Source organism: Panicum virgatum, chromosome 1K (genome assembly GCF_016808335.1).
Source record: "Panicum virgatum strain AP13 chromosome 1K, P.virgatum_v5, whole genome shotgun sequence".
NCBI lineage: Eukaryota > Viridiplantae > Streptophyta > Magnoliopsida > Poales > Poaceae > Panicum > Panicum virgatum.
This window is the reverse complement of record NC_053136.1, coordinates 39,509,393-39,525,141: the sequence shown is the minus strand read 5'-3', so window position 1 is coordinate 39,525,141 and position 15,749 is coordinate 39,509,393. Positions and strand designations below refer to the sequence as shown.

The window sequence follows — 15,749 nt, the reverse complement described above, 5'->3', positions numbered from 1 at the left end:
GGATGGTCTAAATTTTGATGGCATTGAAGAGATTGGCTAAAATTTTGATGGCATTTAGGGAATTAACTCATTAGAATACGAGTGCATTGCGCGCGCCATCGCGCGCGTAAAATTTTTCTTTGATTCTATTTGGTAATATATTTTAGTTTGTATTTATATAAATTCAGGTAGCGCAAAGGTATTTAAAAAGTATAGTATATATAGGTAAAGATGGTACATACATATTAATGTACATGAAGATGGAAATAGGAGGAGATGGTTTTTTATTTATATAGTTTGTAAGCGATTACTTTTTTTTCTGAGGTATATTATACACATCGGATAGCACAATTCATATTGTATTGCAGTAGGGAGGCTATATAAATCAGGCCTATTGAAGTAAATAGGAATGAAGTGGGAAAAAAAGAAGAAAAGAAAAGAAAAGAAATGGGCAGGACCAATTATAGAAGAGCTTTTGGCCTTCAGCACGGTGGTGTTGCATTGCATAGAAAGCACAACAGCTCGATTGGCACAGCTATCACAAATGTTAAATCGTCACTGGGAGAGGATCTTGTGTAGAGCTTTATATCAAACCACCCTGCAATCAATTGAGGAGTAAGTCAATGATAGCTAAGTTAAATTCCACAGATCAAACATGTCATGCGAATTCTTTATACGGTTATGTAAGTTTTGTTGATATACAACAGGGAAAATGTCTAGCTGTTTATTGTTCTGAGCAGAGGGAGCAAAAAGCGCAATGACAGTCTTGTTGATTTCACCTGTGAAGTTGCAAGGATGCGATGAACCTTCCTTAGCTAGAACTGGTGATACAAATCTTGGCCAGAAAATCTTTATTTGTATGAAATGAGGTATGATTACATCAGATTAGACCATGTCATCAAACCATATGGTGAGCTTAATCGCAAAGGATAAAGAATGATTGTTCTTTTGTAAATGCAAATATATGTGAGACTGACATAGGAGCATCATATCCAAGGTATCTAACTTGTTTAAATTATTGCTTGAAAAATAAAATTCACATTCGAGCTAGAAACATTTACCTTAGATAAGGCAAGTAGCTTAAATGTGTCTTCTTTTTATTAAACAGGGCTCCCTATCATCTAAATCAGGGCATGGTCAATTGGTCAGTGCTGCAGACGCAAACCATCAAACACACAGTGGGCATCTTCCATGGCCGAAGCAGAGGGTACACAAGCAAACCGTCAAATGCATGGTGTGCTGCCTCGCAGTGGATGGGGCTTCCACGGATGGATTAGACCGTTTCCCCGTCGAGGTGCGGCATGGCGGCAATGGCCTCGGCGGCCGCTGCGGGCGTACGCGAGACGACTGGCGTCCGGTGCGCGTGCAGAGGCGACGCCGGCCCATGAGCCACGGGCGAAGGCGGCGCAACTGGGGAGCGGCGGCCGGCGCGAGCGCAGAGGTGATGCGTCCCGTGAGCCGCAGACGGAGGCGAGGCGAGCGGTGGCAGCCGGGAGCGCGGAGGTAACACGGGCCGCGAGCCGTGGACAGAGCTCCGCAGCCGCCGCGGGCGTGCGGAGCTCCGCAACTGCCGCGCGGGGAGCGCCGGTGTGCGCATGTGCGGAGCTCCGCCGGCGCCGCGTGGTGTGACATCCGAAAATCCATCAAAAACAAATCACACGCTAAAATAATTATTTGCAAAACTTCTTATCGTTGAGCTCAAAATACTCTTAAAACCCGAGCCCTTTTCCCGGAATCCCTCTCTCCGTTCCAAAAGTCCGATTCCCGACCCCGATCTTTTTCCTGTGGCCTCATCCGCGCGCGCACGCAACGTTGCGCATGGCCGACCGGGTCACAGCGGCCGCCGCGAATCCCGCCAGCGAGCGCTCATTCCTCTCTCTCTCCCCTCTTTTTCTTTTTCCTTCTCCCATTTTCCTTTTTCTTTTCTTCTTTTCTTTTCCTCTCTCCTTCCTCCTTTCTCTCCCTCCTCTGCCGCGCGGCCCAGCCCGCACGCCTTCCTTTCTCCTCTGTCGCGCGCGCCTGGCCCGCCCCCCTTCGCCTCCTGCTCCACCCGGCCACGCTCCCCACCCGAGCAAGCCTCCCCTCGGCCCATGCACACGCACGCCCCCTGGACCCCGCTCATGCGCGCGCGCCCCGCCCCCGGCTGCTACCCCGTGCACGCACACGCGCGCACCGCCGCGGCTCCCCTTCCCCGGCCGAGCGCCGTGCCGTGCCAAGCCGACCCGGGCCGTGCACATGCGCGCGTGCGTACGCGCCCGCCGCGCCGCGGAGCACCGAGCCGCGACGTCGGCCGCCCGCGCGCGCAGCCGTGCCAAACCGCCCGCGCGCCGTTGCCCTGCTCCCACCTCCACCGCCGTTGATGCCCGCACAGCGCCGCCTGCGCCGGTCGCCGCCTGCCCGACGCGTCCCATCCCGCCTCGCCACACCACCGCCGTCGTTGACGCCCCGCCAGTGCAGCACAGCGCCCGTGCCGTCGCATCACCGCCGTGCCGCCTCGTCGCTAGCACCGCCGTGTCGCGACGCCATTAACTCGGCCGCACCGCTCGCCGGCCTCCGCCCGCGCCCCGCCAAACCTCCACCGCCTTAGCTCGCCTATAAAATGACGCCCAGCACCGCCCCTTTGCCCCACGACCACCTCTGCCACCCCCAGCACCTTTCCCCCCAAGCTCCAGCGCCGCTGCCGCAAAGCGACTCCACCGCCGCACCTGCCTCCCGTCGACCCGCCTCTCTGCTCCACTCCAATCCGAGGTGAGCGAGGGCAATCAAGCCAAAGCCCTCTCTGGTGCTCCTCCCCCACTCCCTGGCCACTCTCACACCCCACGACGTCGCCGCCACCGCACCGCCACTCGCACCCTCTAACACCGTGGCACCGCCGCCTCATCGCACCCCGGCCCAAATCAAGGCGGGGAGTGGGTTCCCCATGGCCCGCACCCCCTTTTCCCCTTCCCGAAGACCGCCGCCGAGCCCCAGGGCCGCCGGCCCAAGGCCGCCGACGCCCTAAGCCTCCTCCTCTGTTTTCCATGGAGGGAGGAGGAAGAAGGGGGCAAATTTGCCCCAAGCCCCCTCCTTTCCCTCTTAATTGGTTAAGAGTCCCACCCCTCTTTAACCATTTTGCAAAAGGAGACCCCCTTTTATTATATTTCAAAACAGACCCTCCCACTATATAGCATATTATTGAATAGACCCCTACCTCTTTCTAGAATGACCCAAATACTTTCTAGATTACAAACCAAGCCCCTGCCTTCTCAAATATATTTACAAACAAGTCCCTGGACCTTATTTAACCCCTGAACCTTTGTGCAACCTATCATTTTAAGCACCAAACGAACTCTGATCAACCCGAAACTTTACCACGACTTTCATAACTTAGTTTTGACCATGCCATTAGGATACCGCTCGAAAATTATTACTCCATACTCCATATCTTATGTGTTTCCGACTCGAGCTCAACGATAAATTTTTAATTTTCTATTTCTTGATTGTGTGCTTGTTTGCATGCGTCATAGACCACGGTGTGAACAAAGGAGAGCCCGCCAACGAGCAGTACTGCGAGCAGGTGAACGAGGACCCGTTCCGCGACCCCGAGACCGAAGGACAGGACTTCCCCGAAGGCTACGAAGACGGCAAGTTCAATCCCGCCCTTTGATGCATGTTTCAGTCCTAGTTTTATAAACGTAACATATTGGCCTGCTTTATAAAATTGCATATGTTTTGCCTGCATGAAAACACGGTTGGATAGCCACCCCTTGATTTGTTATAGCCATTCCTTGACCACCTAGATTAATGCCTGATTTTGCTTGGACGTTAATCGCTATTAGAATGCTTAGGACTATACACATAATGCTATTTGTTTTATAAAAGAAAATGTGTGAGTATGTGGGAAGGATGGCATTTCTGCGGGATTTGCCATTTGGTGTGCTCGTGCCTGTGTGGCAGGGCAAGGAAGGGAGATATCCATCTTGTCACAACTAAGGACCGAGTTGGTGTGTCATCTCACCTAACTCCACTATCGTGCAAACCACTCGACCGTTGAATGGACAACGGCTTAGCATAAACCCCACTAGTTGATGTGATAGCCATCAGGAGGGCTGAGAGCAGCGGGTGACCAAGGAGAAGGGATAGGCTCAGCGTGACTTATACCCCGGTTATACCACAGAGTTAGGTCGATGACCCCTTGGTGAATCCCGTGATGGCGATTCAGGTCTAGCTAAGGTGGGTAATGGCTATGTCGGGATCTACACCGACACTACGGTGCTCGTGTTGTAGTACTCGCTTATGGGTAAAGTTGCACACCTCTGCAGAATTAAAAGCTATTCGAATAGCCGTGCCCATGGTATTGGGCGAGTTACGGTGTGGTCACATAACTAGTGTTTCTTCGGGTTGGGCTAGCGTGAGTTGTTTTGGATTTGTGTCCGGCAGTTGTGCCGTGTGCTACGACGGACGGGGAGTCCGGTAGCAGTTTAAAACTTGAACTCCGTGTTACTCAATACAAAAACTGGTTTCTGAAATGTTTTCGGCTAAACGAACCCCTGCATAAAATTTAACTTTCCGCAAATTAAACCGTAACATGTTATTCTGATATAACCCCCTCCGTGGGTGTGGTTGGACTTGCTGAGTACGTTTGTACTCACCCCATTCTTATTTTTTTACAGAAGAAGACCCAGACTTCGTACCATACGACGCCGAGTAGGGTTATCGTTCTACACCCAACCTTGTCTGTGGAACCGGCCCTGTTCGAGATGTTTTCGCTGGCGCAGTACTCTGAGCCCGAGGTAGATCCCATGTGGGTCGCGCTCTGGTGTTATGTCGTAGCTTGGTTACTTATTATTATCATCTGTATCGAGTGTCCTCCTCGGAGGTTTGTACGGTAATGAACCATCTGATGTAATAAATGTGGCATCAGTCTCCTGGGACTGATGTTTGTACCACATTTAAATTCTCTCTTATGAGGGGACGCTTCACGTGGGGAGCGCCGCCGACCGTGCGCGGCCGTGCGCCTTGAGGGCGGCTCGGAGCGCCGGGCCGGCGCGCCGCCCACTGGGAGGGGCGCGTCGCGTACGTGTCCGCGAACGGGGAGGGGCGGCCGGCGCGCCTCCTTTGGCGGCAGCGCATGGCGTGGGGCCACATCGGCAGGGATGGATGGCGACCGCCACGCGAGGACGGCCGGCGGGGATGAGCGGCAGCTGTCCGGGCGGGGAAGGGCAAGGAGAAGCAGTGCCTGGGCGGGGAGACGCGCTTCGGCGGCCAGTGGCGGGGTTGACGGGTGGCGGCGGCGACCTGTACGGGAAGAGCAAGGCGGCGAGGCCGCGTCGAGCCGGCGACGCCGACAGGCAGGGCTGCGAGGCTCACCCACGACTTAGACGACGGGGAGCGGCGGTGGAGAGCCAGCCCGAAGGAGGACGGCGGCGGCAGGCGGAGGCGGTCGTGCGGTACAGGAGTAGGTGAGCACTCAAATGAGCCGGAGTAGGTGAGCACTCAAATGAGCCGTGAACGGGATCCTTCCTGAGAAATCGAATGGGGGGATTTTTTTTTTACCGCAGCAAGTTAGCATGAGGCAATACACGCCGTAAATCATTGAACGCACAGCGAATTTTTTTTACGACGACGTGGACGGCTTGGTCGGCCGCCGAGCTTTGGGGCTTTCATATTTAATATTTTTTACGACGACGTGGACGGCCTGGTCGGCCGCCGAGCTTCGGGGCTTTCATATTTAATATTTTTTACGATGACGTGGACGGCCTGGTCGGCCGCCGAGCTACGAGGCTTTCATATTTAGAAACGAGTACTTTGTGCGCGCCCTTGGCGCGCTATCATTGTGCGTTTTTTTAATGATAATGATATATGGGAGATAATAAGTTTATTTACGGTAAGTATTATTGCAGGATGGTATGATTTTTTCAGAATAATCTGTATTTTATGTAGACAATAGGATAATGATAAGATAGTATAATTTAATAATATGCACAATATTTTCATAGGCCGGCGAGTTCAGATGTAGATATCTAGCTATATACAAACTCATAGTTTTATAAACATTTCTATATGTTATTCACGCACCGCCAGGTAGGCCATGACATTGTAAAAATAGGAGATAAGTTCGGGTCTTGGAAATGATCTTGCTTTTTCCACTTGCTTCAGATGGGAAGGTCTCGATGTCTTATCGTACTTTTGGATGGGCTGCGAATTAAGAAGTCGGTATTAGTTTCCTTTTTAAAAAACAAAAAACAAAAAAGGGACTATAAGGTTGTAGAATGAATAAAAAGAAGTGTATGCTAACCTGCATAATAGTAGACATCATTGGGGTCATCCTCATCTGAAGTTTCTCCAGAGTATGCAAAGGCATGAAAGGTGGGTGGATTATTGATTCTTCTTTCATCTTCTACTTCATTTGTAATAAACATAAATAATAAATTTGATTAGCATGTCTAACTAAGCTATGGTATATATGGATATAGTCGGTCAGAGGGAAGTATATCTTTCTTTGTATTGTAGGAATTATGAAAAATGCGCAACTAACCTTCAAATATAGCTCTATAGCATTGTCTGACCATGTCGGAGTCTTTTTGTTGTTCCCGTTCTACTAGGGAAGAGCCATAGTTGAAGTTATAAATATAATAACATACGTGGTAGTATTGCTATAAGAGTGAAGTGCTAGAAGCTGTGATCTGTGCGCGTACCCTCATTGTGAGATGAATTACTGCAGATTGGCGCATATCTTGGCGCGCCCTTGCAGTCATTTTAGTAGTATATGATATAATATCATTAGCTCTACAAAGTTACATCTCTAGTAAACAACCATCCATTATTAGCATCTCCTTAAAGCTGTAAGATAGATCAGGGAAAAGCGATGAGTATCAATGACAAAAAAAAAAACTAAAGGGAGCAAATAAACGCTTAAATTCTACAGTCTGAAATAGAAATATCACTGAGATTTATTACTAACTACAATTAATGTAGCAAACAAATAATTGCAGGAGCAGCTGCTTGTGACTACAATATTACAATTACAAACGGGAAAGCTTGTTATGACCAAAATATAATATAAATGGAAGCCATTATCAAGCCTTCTCTTCAATGCCAAGGGATGCAAACACCTAAGGATAGAAGGATATTACCTAATGCGTAGGGATGCAAGTTATATTTATTTTGGGTCATTGGGTCGACCCAAAACTTTGATAAAATAAACTAGGATGGCATTGTGTGTAATTAATTTAGGAGGAGAAATGAACTAGGATGGCAATATGACATGCCATCGTAATTATTTAGTTGACCCATACAACACTATTGGGTACCCACTTGCATCCCTAATGCGACATGTGCTATATATTTTCAATGTGCAACTATATATTCTTAGCAACAAAGTATCTGTGAAATAATTGCTTTTATTTACCTCAAATTGAGGCATGCACGCATTTCCTCGCATGAGTCCCTAGACATTCCATTGTCATGACTATTTGATGAAGATTCAGATGTTACGAACGAAAGGGACCAAGCTGCATCGACTAAAGAAAATTTGGTTAGACATTATGGATGTTTATTAGCACAAAATTTTTCACCTTGAACTAAAGTTTAGTATATCATATAAATTACTAATCTATTGAAGCAACTAAATCTTGCAAATTCACATGATACTATAATGTTTATAGCATACTACAACCGATGAAGAGGGAATGCTTATGAAGATTCATAATCTGAACCAACATTGGTGTACTTTTTAACTGGTATTAAGTTCATTCTTGTTCTACACTATTACTATAGAGCTTTGTTGGTGTAGCAGCAGCTAGAGGATGAGGTGCTATAGACAACAATCGGAAAGAGAATTTACCTTCTTGAATGTTTGGTGAATATCCAGTCATCTTGTAGTATAGTATCATTGAAAGAGCATTGTTGAAACAGGCTTCACGAACCTCACCTATGGAAAGACATTATCTCCAAAGTTGCAATTTGAACAGTTTCACAAATGAAAAGATAAGCAGCGAACAAATCAACAATGATCATAAATGGTCTAAAAAACTCTGATAATAAGTCAGTTAATATTTGCTAACCTATGTAATAGGCACGTATAAAAGGTCGATTATATTCGGCAATGGAACAAAAAAATGCAACTGGTAGCATTTTCAATAGACATATGATTATCCAACCTTTTCATATATTATAGAACCATGTTCCGATAAGTATGACAACATAATTCAACCCAATCTCCAATTTTAGTGAAGTTGCTAGAAGACTATCTGAAAATATGGATTGATAGGATACTTCAACCGTAGAGATTACCTGAAAACAAAATTAGCATGGTCTATCCCCGAACCATCATATTTTTTAGGATCTAGCTGGCAATACTGTAGCATTGAGCATTGAAATAGACATTTGTACAGTAGTTTGTATAAACCATATTAAGCACAACACAAGAATGTAAAACATTGGTCTATTCTTCAGAAACCATGTTAATTCCAAAATAGAAACTATACTATAGGTACCGTAGAACAATCACCTGCAAAACACTTTGAGTAGCACAATCTGTAATGTCAGAAAGGGCCACTGTTGGCCTAGAATAATTTGCACGTAGATCGTCAACCTTTACGATTAGAAGAAACATGAGAACCATATGGTAGATGCAGTCTCAAGATTCACGTTATCATGAAAATTTTCTACCTTTTTCTAAATCTAGAAAATTAATTTTATATTGTTATCATTTATTTACAATCAAAGGAGTTGCAGATCCACCAGATGCAGAAGTGGCTAACACAAGCTGCATTAAGAACAACAACTGACGACATAATTGACTTTTCAGAGTATTCATCTTTATTTGTTGAAAAAAAGAATATTCATCTTTGTTGGAAAATAGGGTAATTGGACAAATAAGCCAGAATTAAGACATCAAGAGTGAAGACAATCGTAGAAAAAGAACTGTTTTATATGGCAGGAATTCAGCAAATACAATTTATAATAGAAAGTTACAAGAGTTGAAAATACCTGCTCAATCCTATAAAATGGTGCGAGATGGCTGTCAAAATAGTTCTTCTCATCAGCAGTTCGACTTCCCAGGCTAACCCAAAGCAGACAAAAGAGAAGGAATTAAATTCATAACAGCTTGATCAAACCAGACAGAAAGTTTACAACTGATTGGTAATTTACATATGAAATCCTGTGTTCTGGATTATGCCAGTGCAATATATATCTGGGTATGCTTGCACATTGCATTATCAGGAGTTACAATAAGCATGTTAACCCGAGGAATAAATATTTACATATGTTGAACCCCAGATTTACATTGAGGCTCTGAATAAGGGATAGTAGCTTTGAATTACCGGATCCTTACCACTTATTTATGTGCCATCAGTAGCACATCTGGAACCAAATTACCTATATCAGTAAAAGAACAAGCTCACTTCCGTGAAGTAACCTGTGAATGCATTTTGTTGCGACCGTACTTGAGTCAAATGTATTAGAGGTTGGGCCCTGGATACCTCATTATATGGATGGTTTCTAATTATAGTAGCACTTCTACCAAGTCAATTTCCACTTGGAAGCAGTTCCAAGTTTTTTTTTTGCTAATTCCCTTTTCCTCCTAGTCAATAGGTGGTTAATGCTTTGGAAAAAATAACAATGGCATCAGACCTAGCAGATCTTCTTCTAAGAAAGTAAATGCCTAAGCATCACGTGGGACTAAATTTTATAAATTGGAGTCTAATTATGCTATGCATAAAAAAAGGAACACTCCTTACTACAAATGAACATGGAGCCAGTTGCGAACTTGCAATTCAGTCAGCTTGAGCTTCTTGAGTTTTCTACATGACAGCAATAATATGCATTGTGCAGTTTGCAATTCTTGAAAATGGATCTCTTAAAATGACAAACACAACACGCAAGACAAGAGGTATGAGGAAAAGCAAGAGAGCAAAACAAGAGATGGTCAGAGAACAATTGCTAGAACTGCGAATCTATGCTGTAATGGGGAAATGAAACAAGCGGGCAAGGACCAACGAACCTGCACAATAGCCATGAGGTGACGGAGCTCCTAGTCGAGTTGTGCCATGGCGAGCTACATGGCGACGCCTGCGCACGCGCCGCCGGCCTCGACCGCGTCGAGGTACTGCAGAACATCGTCCTCCAGGGGCCACGAAGAGGAGCGCCTCCGTGGTGGCGTCCCAGAGCTGGATGACCCGGTGGCGGGGATCTCGCAGACAAAGGACCCGAGGCGGAGCCGGAGCCGGAGCAGGAGGGGACGTCCGGGGAGGGGAAGAGATGGTCATTGACGATGGATGAGAGGCGGTTGTCGAAACCGGAGAGAGGATGCGGGTCATGTCGGCGGCGGCGGCGGCGTTCTTGGAGGTTGCGAGGGAGTCGAATATGTAGTGCGCTGCCGAGGGATACATAGGAGTAGAGGGACTCGAAGATGTAGAGCAGGGGGTGGACGGAGGCTGCACGCTGGCGCCAGGCCGTGGAGAGCAGGGGGCGGACGGAGGCTGTACGACGGCGCGAGGCCGAGGAGAGCAGGGGAGGAGGAGGGCGTGGCCGGAGGAGCGCTGGAACCAGCTTGCGGCATGGCCGGCGAGGCGGTTCTTGCGAGGGAAGCGCCGAGGAGGGAGGCGGCAGGCGGGGCCGTTGCCAAGCCGTGCCGAGCTGCACCGCCAAGGTCCGCCGAGCTCCAGGCCGGAGAGCTCGACCGCTACCAATGAGATCCGCCGAGCTCGAGGCCAGACCGCCAGAGAGCTTGAACGCCGGCGCCGAGATCCGCTGAGGTCCAGGCCGGAGAGCTCGTGCGCCGCCGCCAAGATCCGCCAAGCTCCGCAGCGGCGGCGAGCAGGGAGCAGGGAGGGCGGATCGGCACCGGGGAGGAGGGGACGCCGCAGCGGCGGCGAGCAGGGAGGAGGGCGGGCGGATTGGCGCCGGGTAGGAGGGACCGCCGCGGCCTGGGGTGAGTCAGGGGGGAGGGGGTGAAAAAATCTGCTCAATCCATGGAGGAAAGAAAGGAGTGGAACGTTCCAGAGAGAGAAGATATTTTCTTTACGCGGACCACCTCCGCCAATGACAAGAACCGTTAAAATCGAATCAAACGGTGAAAAAATTTTACGCTGTCGTGGCCTACCTGGCTGGCCGCCGAGCGGTGCATAAATAACATATAGAAATTTGTCCTACCCTGTGTTTCGCATCAAAGTGTACGCTATCGAGTGATATGCCGCTGTCCGCGACGCTGCAGAGGATCCCGCTCCCACATCCCAGCGCTCCAGCAGCACTGCAGTGCAGCAGGGTGCTCGTGGCGGCGCGGCCCCGCCTCCGATGACCCATCCGCGGCGCCGCCGGCCGGGGCAGGCTGGCCAGCAGGGCCTCTCGCTCGCTTCGCCGATCCCCACGCCGCCTTCGTGCAGCGTGCCGGCGGGCCCGGGGTAAACCTGTCCGGCTGGCACCCATTGGCCCCTGCGGATCGCGGCCGCCGCCGGGCTCCACTCGCACAGATCAAAGGGGAGTTCGCGCGTGCGCGAGGGAGCGAGCCACGGAGGGAGAGCAAGGTCGTCTTGTGGCCTGGGCGAACAACGCGGTCAGCTTTTTGGCTGTTGGTTTGTTGCCCCGGTCCGATCTTCAGCGCACGTACGGTGTTCTTGTTGGCTACTCTGCCTATGCCCATGCGCGCATGGGATGGGATGGGACATGGGAGCGAAGGAGAGCCTCCGATCTCATCTCCCCTCTGTTCCCTCGACCCTGCCCACGCCTGCTTGGCTCGTTCCCCTTGGCATGCATGCCGCGTAGTGCGGCCCGGCCGGCCCGTGCGCACCGCACAGCCGGCTGGACATGCACGCTCAGTTGGCACTGGCCAGCCGCCATCTCCCGGCTCTCGCTCTCTGCGCCGCCGTGCCGCTGCTTCGGCACGGCAGGCCGCAGGCGATCGAGACTGGGCCGCGGACCTCGTGATCGGCTCTGCCTGCCATGCAGAAGGCGGCGATCTCTTTTCTATGGCCGTGTGTTGGATACACGGTAAATTTTTCGCGCACGTTTTTCGAGAAGAAAATCTCGTATGCATGGAGTACTAAACGAAGTCTATTTGCAAAACCTTTTCAGGGATGAGTGTAACTTTTCGAGACGAATCTAATGATAGTAATTACTTGATGATTTGCTACAGTGATGCTACAGTACTGTCCTCTAATCACGCGGTCAAAGGCCTCAATAGATTCGTCTCGCGATTTACACGGGGGGTTGTGGAGGTGATTTTGTAATTAGACTTCGTTTACTACTTTAAATTTTTGGTCAAATGTGCTACAGTAATTCCATAGTTTCTAACCAAACACGGCCTATGGTCCGGTCTCCGGTCGATGCATGCATGTGCATGGCGCCTTTTCTCTTCCTGGAGTGCTCACCATGCATGTGTTTCCTGTACAATCCATGAATCTTGATGAAGGGTCTCAAGACCATTTCCTATGACCATTTTCGCTCTCGTTTGGAAGGTGGTGGTGCTAGGGGCCGGGTACTAGGGCAAGTAAATGCGAGGGGTTAGTGGGAGCGCGAGCTGTTAATGATGGGGCGATTAATTCCATAACCAGCCTACCACGCGCGCATTGGCCGCGCCGTCCGGCGGCGGCTGTCCGGCTACCACCGCAGTCCGCAGCTAATCTCGTAGCCCGGCCGAATAATTACAGTAGGAACCTTCCTTCCACTAACTACCCGCACTTTTATTCTGGGGCTTGGCTGCCAGGGGCTTTGCATGCCTTGTTTCGGGAAAGATAATCATCATTCACGCTTCGATTCATCTAACTGCATGTGCCAATCTGCTATGGCCGATTTTTTTTTAAAACAACGTCCTGACTTTTTCGTGGAAAGTTTGAAAATGGTAAAGCAACGTTCGAAAATTCCACCAAACCCTGTAAAGATTCAAAAAAAAAACACGAGACGCTAGACATGGGGCCTACACTGTGCCTGTGCTCCACCTAGGTGGTTTGATCTGTCATGACTAATTTGGTTTTGTTAGGACAACACTTAACCAAAAGTTATTTCATTGTTATCAAAATTGGCGCTATTATATTTGTATTTAAAAATTCCCAAGAGTATGACTTCGTACCACACAAACATCTTATTAATTGATCAAGTAGTGGTTAAAGTTTTGTCCTAATGAACTCAAAAAAGCAAAATAGGCAATTGAGTCCCTCCCGAGGGTCAAATTTATTCTCAACTTTCGATTGGACCAACGTGGACAACCTTCTAGGACGAAGGACGAGATCGAATCCAAAAAGTTGGAGGAGGGACTAAATTGGTCCAATTGTAATTTGAGGGATGAACTTAACTCATGTTCATTAGTTGAAGGATGGAATTGCCTATTTTGCCAACTAAAAATGCTGCTGGTGAAAATCTTTCCTTGAGAAAATAGCCTAAGAAAGTAGTACGCCGACCCCAAATGCCTTTGTTCTAGGGGTTGTTTGTTTTGCCTTAAATCATTCAGCCACTATTGTATTTTTGACCGACTTCGTGGGAAGATCCCGACCTAGTACTATGTATTTCATTGATCAAACATCATGAAAGCCAACCACATGCAACGCCTGGAGGACCAGGGAGTAGAAGAAGCAGGAGAGATGAACAAACTGAGAAAGCATCGAAGAACAAGAATTACGAAGGAGTTACAAAATATGCGATTCACACCTTTGGAACACTGCCCCTACAGTGATATGGTAGTGCCAAGTGCTAACGACGACAGGAGACAGGATATGGTAGTGCCAAGTGCCAAGTGATTTCTAACAAATCATCTTGACAACTTTCTAGCTTGAAATTTGTTATTTTTTTATCTCACAAACGAAGTCGAGTTTGAACAAAATATTTTACTAGATTGTGCATCATCATATCATCTATATGTGTGATTTTTTTGTGAATTTAGACAACTTTTTTGTCTTGGTTTACACGAGTTTTCACAAAGTTGTGGTTTCCACCGGATATATTCCCAACATAAAAATAAAACTCCCGCTGCATAAAGAAGCGTTCGAGTGAATCTCAAAAAAAAAAACGTTGGAGTGTAACGATTCTTTTGCACGTACAGAATGATCGTGCCGATGGCCACTGCTCCAGGCCTATGGACCATGGCGCATTGGCGCCGCCGGACCAGGGGCATCCGTAGAGGCAACCCTGCCTGCCTCTTGCGCTTCCCCTCTATAAGTAGCGCACCCACTCCACCCCGATCCACACTCGTCCTCTCTCGCCACCGGGCACCGGCTGCGAAGTCGAACGCCGTCTCGATCGATCGCTTCGCCTCCAGAGCGCTCCGCGCGTCAAGCCATGGAGGGCGCGCACCTCTACGCCCACACGCACGGCCGCCACTACCACAGTAGCAAGCGCCCCACGCCGGCGGCGCCCGGGGTCATGGACGTCGACGTCGACGTGGACGGGGACGCGTCGCCCAAGGGGGCGCGGTACCGCGGCGTGCGGCGCCGGCCGTGGGGCCGGTTCGCGGCGGAGATCCGCGACCCCATGTCCAAGGAGCGGCGCTGGCTCGGCACCTACAACACCGCCGAGGAGGCCGCCTGCGCCTACGACATCGCCGCGCGCATCTTGCGCGGCAACAAGGCGCGCACCAACTTCCCCGTCCACGCCACCGCGGCCGCCTACTGGGCGTGGGGCGCGCCGCAGGCGGCGGCCGGCGCGGGCCCGCTCGACCCCGTCCTCGCGCACAACCTCCTCATGGGCTCCTCCCACCACGGCTGCCGCGTGCTCCACCACGCCGGCGGCCACGGGCACCCTTCTCCTGCCCGGCCTCCCCCGCCGGCTCCGGCGCCGGCGCCACCCCCCACCGCCTCGGCGTCCCGCGCCGTGGCCGCGCCTGCGGCGACGTCGTCGTCCCCTGCCGCCGCCTCGTCTCCCGTAGCACCCTCCGTGGACCTGGCCATCTGGGGCCGCGTCCTGCGGAGCGGGCCGCCGGACGCGGGGCTGCTGCAGGACGCGCTGCACGGCTTCTACCCGGGCATGCTGCCGCGCGTGGACCTTGGCGACGCAGCCGTCGAGGGGATTGCGGAGCAGGATCGGCACGAGGCGCTTGCCGTGGCTTCCCCTTGCGCGGGCGACGACTCCGACGAGGCTGGCCTGATGCCGCAGGGCCTGCTCGAGGACGTGATCCAGTCCCGGGCGTTCCTGGACGCGGTTGCGGCGCCGCCCGCCGCCACGCGCCGCGGTCGCCGGCGGGGCTGATGGCTCGGCCAGCGCGCTCGTGCGGGGCGCGCATGGATTGCATGCAGCATCCTTTTGGCTTTTCAAGACTGCTTGCTCAATTCCATGGCTTTTATCTTTTGTCAATCATCTTGGCTGTTAGCTTACCTTGCTCGACTGCTAGTAGATCGACGATATGTTATGTGCGTGGTGGTGTGTCTGTAGTTCATCACTTGGTATTTTGTGTGCCGTGGTGCTGATTTGCATCGAGCCGCAGCTTGTTTCCCGATGGATTTCAGCATCACTCGTCATGCATGCTTTTATGTTCATGCGCCAAATCAACATTATATTGGAAATTACATTATTACTTCCGGTGGGGTTTCGGAAACTTGAGTATCGAGTTCGTTTTTTTTTGGGGGGGGGGGGGGGGGGGGGTCATAGCAACGAGCTTCTTGGGGGGTTTCTATGCTCGGTCACTAAATGAATTTCGTGGACACATGAATTGGTATCCACATTGAAATGCAATTATTTTATTCAATCACATTAGTAAAATTGAAACTGGAGATCTCTAGCCTACAACGTCTCTAGATTATTACTGTAGCTTTATAAAAATTATTGCATGGTAATTTTTTTCATCTTTCTGACAAACATAA

The 15,749-nt window shown here is 50.0% G+C and overlaps 1 protein-coding gene and 1 long non-coding RNA gene across 2 annotated transcripts; one reads left to right on the top strand and one right to left on the bottom strand.

Moving 5' to 3' along the window:
* Window positions 1–246: 246 nt before the first annotated feature.
* LOC120657031 lies at window positions 247–1,481 on the bottom strand. Its single transcript, XR_005668068.1, has 2 exons — window positions 1,041–1,481; window positions 247–577 (listed from the first exon to the last, which is right to left on the bottom strand). It is a non-coding gene; the product is annotated as an uncharacterized LOC120657031 (long non-coding RNA).
* Window positions 1,482–14,205: 12,724 nt separating this feature from the next.
* On the top strand, window positions 14,206–15,138 carry LOC120657022 (ethylene-responsive transcription factor 4-like). The gene has a single exon (XM_039935271.1). The coding sequence runs from the start codon at window positions 14,233–14,235 to the stop codon at window positions 15,136–15,138; it is 906 nt and encodes a 301-aa protein (XP_039791205.1). The 5' UTR covers window positions 14,206–14,232.
* The last annotated feature ends 611 nt before the right edge of the window (window positions 15,139–15,749 follow it).

Bases quoted from the DNA above. Each gene is read 5' to 3' on its own strand.
- LOC120657022 (XM_039935271.1), top strand. From the start codon at position 14,233: ATGGAGGGCGCGCACCTCTACGCCCACACGCACGGCCGCCACTACCAC.